This window comes from Buceros rhinoceros, unplaced genomic scaffold (assembly GCF_000710305.1).
Source record: "Buceros rhinoceros silvestris isolate BGI_N320 unplaced genomic scaffold, ASM71030v1 scaffold19936, whole genome shotgun sequence".
Taxonomy (NCBI): Eukaryota; Metazoa; Chordata; class Aves; order Bucerotiformes; family Bucerotidae; genus Buceros; species Buceros rhinoceros.
Genome location: NW_010416030.1, coordinates 3,701 through 12,639, shown reverse-complemented (window position 1 = coordinate 12,639; position 8,939 = coordinate 3,701). Strand labels below are relative to the sequence as shown.

Here is an 8,939-nt window from a genome sequence, read left to right as displayed (position 1 = left end):
TTTTACCCTGTTGATAGATCTTTTCTTAAGTTTCTGGAGTAGCATCTCTGCTGATCTCAGTAGAGGGGAGGGATTTGAGGAGAATGAATGTTTTTGGGTCAGGGAAGGAGACCTGTACCTGATCACGTCTCATCTCTTTGAGAGGTGCAGAATCAATCTGCGTGATTAAGCAGGAGAGCAGGTAGCTTGAAGCCTCTGAGCCTTTGCAGTCTGCTCAGGTCTTGGTGCAGATGCAATGAGAAGAGCTGGGGTTTTATTTTCTAAATATGTTTGAAAGGGAGAAGTACCAAAAAGCAGAAGTGTTCTGCTGCAAAAACAAATACGAGGCAGCAGAGTGATCTCTTCTGATAACAAGCAAGGAATAGGAGCAACACAGCAGAGCAGAACTTGCTCCCTCAGCATGGGGCTGCTGTGTATTTCCACCAGGGCAAGGTGTTGGTGTTCCCAGCGGCTGCTCAGGCCTGGCCTTGCCAGCTGTAAGCATCTGTGCTGCAGCATTAGTGTGCGCAGTCAACGGCTGTGCGTGAGCCCAGAGCCGCTGTGGTAGCAGCGGATTTGGTGAGTCAAGCTACTTTTTTTCAAAGCACTGATCCCATTTCCTTGTATTCTTAAGTAGCTTCAATCCATCTTACTGCATTACAGAAACTGTGTTGATTGTTCTACTGTAGTGACTAATAACCAGCCGTACTCTGCAGATTACCCCAGAGAGCTGGATTCCTGGCTTAGCTGTACCAGGCTTCCTGCGTGCGAAGAGACCTCGGGGGAGCCCGATTTAAGGCACACCTGAAGCTTCCCACAAGTAGGAGAGCGAGGGGAGCATCGTGGGGTGTGGACAAGAGGCAGAAGGGTTGGTGGGAGGGAAAATGGGGCATCAGACCCTGGGGTTGGAAAAGCTGACCTGGAAAAGGAGGAGGCTGAGAAATAGGCTGGATGAAGGAAGGAACAGGTGGGTCCTGAGAACCGTAAAGAGCCAACTGTGCATCCCCACGTGCCCGAGAGGTTTGGGGAAGAACAGGAAGCTGGGTGGTCAAGCCGCTTGTGCCTAAAGCTCCTGCAAGTCCACCGCATAAGCCCTGAGAGTGAGATGGAGTACAGCCACCCGAGGCAGCCCCCACCCCTGCTGCGAGGGGACGGGCAGCCCGTGCACTAGGCTTGAAGGGCTGGTGGGTATGAATATCTGTGAGGAGAAGTGGAGGCACTGAGTACTGCCTGCCTGGAAGGGGAAAAACCTTCCCGCTGGTAGTACGATGGGGTGGGAGGTAGGCAGTATGGCTTGAGGAAGGGAGGTTTCCCTGGGTGTTGCAGCCTTTGCGTAGCAGAGATTCCTGGCCCTGTGGGCAGGCACACTCTGTCCTTCATCTCCATCTCAGATGGATTTTGGAGACCAAAGGTGAGGCTCTCTGCTGCTGTGATGCTATTGATGTCAATCGGGAAGCTGGCTCTCTCCTTTTAATTACAGTAGGTATTAAACTTGAGTCTTCAAGGTTGAAACTCCTTCCTTGGGCCTGTGCAGGATCTATAGATCACTCAAATCTCACTTAAACCCTCAAAGCAGTTCTTTAACTGTTGTTGTCAGGGCTTAGTGCTGGCTCCCTGCATCGGGAAAATGTCTCCACTGGATGGTTGCCCGCAGGCTGCACACGGGGTAATCAGCCACCCTAATTGCTCCCAGTGATCTATAGCATTGACGTCCTGGTGGTGCAGTCGATAGCTCCCCGTGCTGGATCATCAGCGGCTTCCTTCTGGGTCACAGTCTGGTGACTCTGGCAGCAATACACTGAGCCATGTCCGTGCAGAAAAAGCCAGCGATAAAATGTGCAAGAAAGTGCAACGAACCCCCTGATAAACGAGATCTGTAAGTCATTCTTCGAGGCCTTTGCTGGCACCTGGTTATTGCCTAACCAGGTATGTGCGGTGGAGCTCAGCTTACGGGGCTGAAGGGAGGAGGGCTCCTGGCAGCTCATTTAAGCACCGTGTTTGGGTACTCCCCAAGGCAGTGGGGGCTCCACATGGGTTGTACTGGTGCTCCGATCAAAAATGCCTGTGTTGGGCTGTCCTTGGCTCTTCGCTCATTAAGGCTTTCTGATGGGTTCGTTAGGGCTTTGGCTGCTCCTCCAGGCTGGGCCCCTGGGACTGCATTTGCCTTCCCCCTCACCCCCAGTTAATCTTTTTTTGCACAGTGTTTATCTAGAAGATTTCTAGTTATCCTTTCTCTGGCATGAGTTTCAAACTCTGCAGATATCGTTTCCCTTCTGCTTGAGCTCTGAGACACAGAGAAATCGAGGCTCTTTTCCCAGTAGCTGCTGTCTGCTCATCTCTTGCCGCCTCTGTGTGGTTTGGTGACTATTGAATTCACTCTCATTACAGCATCTCCTCAGAAGCCATGAATCCTCCTGTAAGACTCGCCCGTACCACCTCCTTTTCCAGAGCTCATCTACCTGTGCTTCCCTTGACTTTTCTCTTGGTTCACAACCAAACTGCAGCTGAATTGGGACAGCCACGTCCCCGAGCTGCTGTAGGGTGTACAGCCGTCACCATCCCCACAGCCAGCAGCTCTGCCCCAGCAGGACCCAGACCCCTCGCTCTCCTCTTCCCTCTTGTACTGGCTGTTGTAGTTTATTTTAAATGCTGGGACAGTGCTGCCTCCAGAGGAGTTATTAGTCCTCGTTCAGGCTACGAGGGCCGCGTGTCCCACCCTGGCAATAAGCTAACCTCGCTGTGCTAGGAGTGCGTTAGTGCTGGCGGAGGGCAGCGGATCTGACGGCTGTAGGGCTGGAGGTCAGGTTCGCTGTGGCACGCCGCAGATTTTCAGTGCAATAGGCTTTGATAATGTTCAATGGAGTGAACAGCTTCTCTCTTACCCAGATTCTGTTCCTTTTCTCTTTTTTAAATTAAGGCAATGCAGCATTGTGTTGTAAGAAGGATCTATTTTTCTACTGACCCATTTCAGTAAAAATGCAACTCATCTAGAGCATGTGCTGCTTTTGAAGACGGAAAGAAATTCATGGATATTAAGGGCACTATGGTCAGCTCATCTCACCTCATGCATAATACAGCCCGAAATTCCCCCCCGGACTCTCCTCTCAAGCCCAGCACTTGGCAGCTGGATGACACTGTAGCTCTTCATGTGATTATCCAGAACCATCTCAAGGTCTGGCTCAAGGGGTCTTGTTCAATCACTTCACTGGTAGGATGTGAGATGCTTTCTGTAGGAGACAGCAGCCTGTTCTGGCCCATCGTGCCACCAGCACACAGAAATACCGCCTCTGCAGCCTGCACCCTGCACGCTTGCATCGTCTGTGCTTTTTCAGCCCCCGGTTGAGGGAGAATGAGGGCAGTGAGTGTGCTGACACAGCTGGAAGAGCTACCAATGTCTTTCCTTCCCTTCGAGGACCTGGTGTAGCTTATCTGCACAGGGCCTGTGGAAGCAGGGGAGCTTTCAGGTCAGCTCTAGATGCTCAGCAGTGGGTGAAGGAAAAGACATTTGTGCAGCTTAGCTAAGCCACTTCTGTCTCCTTCCAAGTGCTGACAGGAGAGTTACCTCCAGAAGGCAATTAAAGGCACATAATGAACTTCCTGCCACCAAGCACCATCTGAAGGACCTGACCTGTCTGTCTTCAGATGGAGACAACTGCCTTTACCTTCTCAGGCCCCCTGCGGGGGCTCGTTCTGCACTGGAAGTGATCTGTGGCTCCCCGGAGGCTGCACACCCTGCAGAGGACAGCAGTTTTCCTGAACTGACTTAACTCATTTTTTCCCATTTGTTCCACAAACGAAATGAAACAGCTCAGTCTGAGGACTTGCAGAAAGACTTGTTTCCATCAAGTTCTTGGAAATGCTGTCATGTTTCATTCCAGGAGAAATTGGTTTAAAACTTCCCCATGGCCAAAAAAAGTCTGAAAGTCCAGTTTCATCTCCTGCTCCCACCTGAAGCTGTCTGGGCTTCCCTGATTCAGTCCACCTTGTCAACGGCCATCGCGTGTATCCACGTGTCTCTTCCCAGCCCTTTCTAAGATACAGATATGTTTAGATACCTGAGTAATCTCAGTGCTGATATTTTCAAAAGTCACCGAGGTTTGTGTTGCAGAGTTTGTGCTTCCCGGTTCTGCAGCACGATGTTTGCAGCCTGTTTTTCTGACCTCCTGCCTGGCCTTTTGAGTCCTAATGGAACCACTCAAAGAGGAAATACTCCAGGGCACTAGTCTTATTTGCTGGCCGTAGTTGTGTCATCTTGTTGCATGGTCCTAACGGAGTGATCTGATGACAGACCACTTCTTGGATACTGCCCATAAGAAATAGGATGGTTTATGTTTAGAGGAGCCTTTGATTTGGGAGTTTAGCCTTTGTTCAGCTGTCCAGGTTTGATGTCTCGGTCACAGTATGTTAGAGCTGTAGTATTTCTGGCATTTACTAAGAGGTTTTATGTCTTTCTTTTATTTGAGATTAAATGCTAATAGTGGTGTTGTGAGCGTTTCCAGCTCTGTCTCCCTGTGTGCAGTTTGGTTCTCGGCTGGCTGCCCCATTCACAGTGGGCATTAGAGCCACCCCGACCAGCCTGGGGAGCCAGCGCTGCTGCTGCTCTGGCTTTAGGCAGGATTGGAAATGCATTCAGAGGCTGCCCAAATATGTCTATACCCGGTGAACCTAGAGAAGAGATGAAGATCTGTTTGCATCATGTTAGTACATAAATCCAGCTCCCCTTAAGGTGCTTAGGAACGTTTGGATAATGACCTGGAACAACCTAGGTAGCAGGAGGTTGCATGTACCTGTCACGTCAGCCTCTGTGAGCGTGCGAGATTGCCAGCCAGCAGGCAAAAGCAGCCAATTATGCCACGCTCAGACGCATTTCGTTCTTTTTTTCCATCTACCCAGCTCCACAAAGCAAATGCTGCTGTAAAGACCTCTACCTCCCACTGGCATCACCTCCTGTCTGAGGAGACAGTGTCTCAAGTGTCCTCAATATTGCCAGTGCGGTTTTTGTGCCGGTGTAAAGGCTGTGCTGTCCTCTGCAGTGGACTGCACTGAGCTACCCTGATGCTGGGGGGTGTCGTGTGTCAGCGCACTGGGTGATGACGGGGTGCTGGAGGCTTTGGGCTCTCCTCACTGCTGATGAGTGGGGGACTTGCTTCATCTTTATGCTTTAGCACCTGTATTTTTTTCACTTTGCTACTTGTCAGGCTAGGGCATGGTTCCTGCTGGCTGCAACACACAGGGCACAGCTCTCCCCTGGGGTTTTGTACCTTCTTGTCACCTTAGGAAACACTGAAAAGCAAGATTCAGTGTGTTTGTGTGTGCCTGTGTCCCCATGCACACGTATTTTGGGGAGGGAATTGAGGAAGCATCCTAGCAGATGTAAACCAGCTCCCATAACAAGTGTTCTTAAATCCCTGCTCCCCTCCTCCTTTTTCCTTCTCCCCTGTTGCTCTGGCTCAAGGAGGTTTTAGTATTTACAGACAAGATTTCTCACCTTTTTTGTTGCGGGGAGGGGTGCCAAAGCTGCAGCGTTTGTTGCTTCCCAATAAAAGCCAGCCAGGAGCAAGAGCTGAAGGAAAGTACAGGGGAGATTTCCCTTGGTTTAATGATAACTTCTCCTGGTCACAGCTCAAATGACTCTGTTCTCCAGTGCAACAAACCCTTCCCCTTCCACTGCGCTTGTATCACCTTTCTCCTCTTCAAGGTATTAATTTTCATGCCTTTCTCCAAATGCAATGCCTTCGTGGTCCTGTTCTTCCTCATCCACATCGTCACCAGCTCCTCCAGCCGGATCACCTTCCCCGTAGGTGTTCACCAGCTGCCTGCAGAAGGGACATATCTCCTGGATGTGGAACCAGGTGTCAATGCAGGCACTGTGGAAAGCGTGGGAACAGGACAGGACCTTCAGGGAGTCCCCTTCCTTGTACTCTTCCAAGCAGATGGCACAGGTCTTGTACTTGTCTCCCTGTTTGTACATGTGCAGCTTTGTCATGTGAGCCCTCAGGTAGCAGCTTAAGCCAACCATCATTGAGATAGTGGAAATAATGACGTAGAATATGTCTTTGAAATGCTGCACAGTGGGAGTTTCTTGCAGGATTTTAGTATCGTCTTGACGAGGACTCTGAGAGTGTCTGAGTGGTAGAAGTCTGATGTATGCCCCTTTCTCACATTGTGAAATCCTTTGCAAGTGGAGGGAGACAGCTTGTCCGGGAAGGAGTGGTGGTATTTTAATCAGCTGCTGGGTATCTTTGTCACCAGCCATCATGGTAATCGGTTGCTCTGAATCCACTTTGTACACAAGAGCAGTTTGGTACCCAGCCTGCCAGGCGCGAAGGACCTGCTCTACAAAACAGCAGTTGCACACCTGTATGAGTGTGATATATGTCCTGGAGGCATTTCTTGGTGCTGGAGGATCCTCTGTGGCACGACAAGCATTTGATGGTACCACCCTCATCAAATACCCTGTGAGCTCTTCTGCTGGGAGTTGTGGCCCAAAGCATGCAGGCGGGGCTTTATACCCCACGCACGGGGAGCTCTCATTGTAAGCCACGTAACCAAAGGCTCCTGCAAGAGCAGCGCTGTGGAAGGCAAAGGCAAGCCTGAAGTAAAGAAGTTGGAGCTGAAGACTCATGCTGAATGCAGCTGGGAACTGCTGAATGTAAATTCCCAGGCTGGTCCCAGAAGGAAAGCATACGAGATGGTCACAGGGGCATTATCCCACCCGGCTTTTATCACCGTGCCATGACTTGGAGCCTCAGCAGGACGGCCCTTGAGGTTGCCGCAGGTTTGGAGATTCCCAGGATAGCAGTTGTCTCTGTTTTTGTCTCCAGCTGCTAAGCAACATCCTTACATCACCTCTGCAGATCTGTGACATCACCCAGTGACTGCTTCCCCAGGCTGGGTCACGTAACGTTACTGCCGAAGAGCTTAACCTCTTCTCGCCTTGCTTCATGGTCTGCTCTGTGCACGTAGCTTCTAGTCTCATCTCCCTCTGGGTACTGATAGGATGCTGGTTTCTCGTTTTGCTGATGATGGGCGGGCAGGATAAAGGCCCATTGCAGACTGGAATGCTTGGTGCTGGTGGCCAAAGCAATTCCTGGAAAAGGTGGCAGGGCGGGATTGAGCCGTTAGCTTCCATCTGCTTCAGGGTGTATGTGTGTGACAGCTCAGATCGGGCTGGTAGACATGCACTTTATCCTTAAAATTGTGATCTTTGAACCAATACCGAGCCAAAAAAATTGCTTAGGGTAGAAGGGGTTCCTGTTGTTTGAAATAAGTCAGTAACTGTCAGTCAAAACAGCAGCTAGCAGAACTTGAAAGTCTCTTCTTGCTGGTGTGGCCTCGCCGTGCTGTTACCCAGACTGAGAGGACAGGTCCACCTCCAGGGCCCCTGCGTGAGAGCTGCTGAAGGGGCTGATAAAGTTGGGACTGAGCTTGTTGGACCCCTGTCCTACCCTGGTGAGTGTGGGCAGTGGATGAGCTCGGCAGGACTACCATCAACTTGTGAACTGGGGCTCCTCACCTTATTTACTCTGAAATCTGAGCTGCTGGAAATCAAATGGCTGAAAAAAACACTTCAGCTTCGTGGTGACTGCTCGGTGCCCAGAGGAATGCCAGCCTGGTGGGAACGCCACAGCTCTCCTCATTGCATATTCAGACCTAGTTTGTTCCAACAATGAACCCAGGTCAGTTCAGAACCACAAATCCCTGAAAACTTCTACCTTTCAACAAACAGCCCTTTTCGTTTAATGATCCACTTGAGGGTAGCCCCATGGTTTCCAGTGCAGTTGTGTTGGACCTGTAGTTTAAAAATCACTCGCGTACTAGGCAACTGATTTGCTACTGGCCCCCTTGGGCTCTGCTTGAGACAGATTTCACTGGGAAAAGAGCTACAGAAAATGTCAGCAGACAGTGTCTGTGTGTGCCAGAGACTCCCAGCAGCTGTGATTTCAAATCGATTTTATTTTCCCCTCATCTAAAGAGTTTTACACTTGCAGGGAGACATTTTGATGCATTTAAAAACAAAACAAGGAAAAGGTTTGGGGAGAGGGTAGAAGGCAAACACTTTCTAGTAGAATGACAGATGAAGAAGAAAATGGGGCTATACTGGGAGCCCTTTTTGAGGGTGCATTTTAACTCAGTCCTGTGCTTTTTGTGATGTCATCCATCATCCTAATGTTCTTCAAAATCTTTGCCTCTTTACTTTTATCAATGCCCCATTTCTGCCTCCAGACAAAAGCTTTATGTACTGCCAGTGACCTTCGGCTTGGGTAAGGGGGTAGGTCTGTCTTTGGGGCTGGACAAGGAGCCACGTGTCTGGGTGAACTGTGACAGCTGTGGGACCAAGGCGTGAGCCCCTTTGGACGCTGTGTGCTGTTACCCCCTGACTGCTGCAGCACCACCTCTTGAAACCCGGAACTGGCAAGCCAGGACCAAGCAGCAGCCACCTGCCTTGCTCACCGAAACTCTTGGAAAAAAGGGGAAATCAGGTGGCTGCAGTCTCCAGCCTGGACCTCAGTAACGCTTAGCAGTAACTCAGGAGTGGGCAAAAGAACAAATCCTTTTCAAGAGAGGTTGGAGGGCAAGGAAGAGGGGAATGGGCTATGCAGAAGGCTCTGGAGAGTGAGGAAAGAGGGAAAGCTGGAGCTTGGATGGGAGCAGGATTCCCCTATCCCACCCTCAGGCAGTGTGAGATAGGGAACTCTTAATACTTGGCCTCCTTTGAAATCCCTGAATGCTTCTGCAGAAGGAAGGAGAGGAGGGCTGAAGAAGCCTTTGGCCAAGATGGTCCTCCCTCAAAGAGCTGAAGTGGTGCCCTGTCTGCTCTGTTTCCTTCTGTGCTTTCCGCTTGCATCACTGCTGTCTGTCTCCTCCATCATCAGTGCCCTGGAGGCTCTGGGTCCCGCTGGCTGAGGCTGAGCCAAGCATCCCACCGGGGCGTGGGGCTGAGACAGCCCCGTGCCGCA

General features: G+C 50.7%; 1 protein-coding gene across 1 annotated transcript; it reads right to left on the bottom strand.

Moving 5' to 3' along the window:
* Positions 1-5,680: 5,680 nt before the first annotated feature.
* LOC104494780 (E3 ubiquitin-protein ligase RNF167-like) lies at positions 5,681-6,315 on the bottom strand (the record flags this gene model as incomplete). Its single annotated transcript, XM_010137662.1, has 1 exon — positions 5,681-6,315. A coding segment is annotated over one exon (635 nt), but the record flags the coding sequence as incomplete, so codon positions are not given.
* Between the last annotated feature and the right edge of the window lie 2,624 nt (positions 6,316-8,939).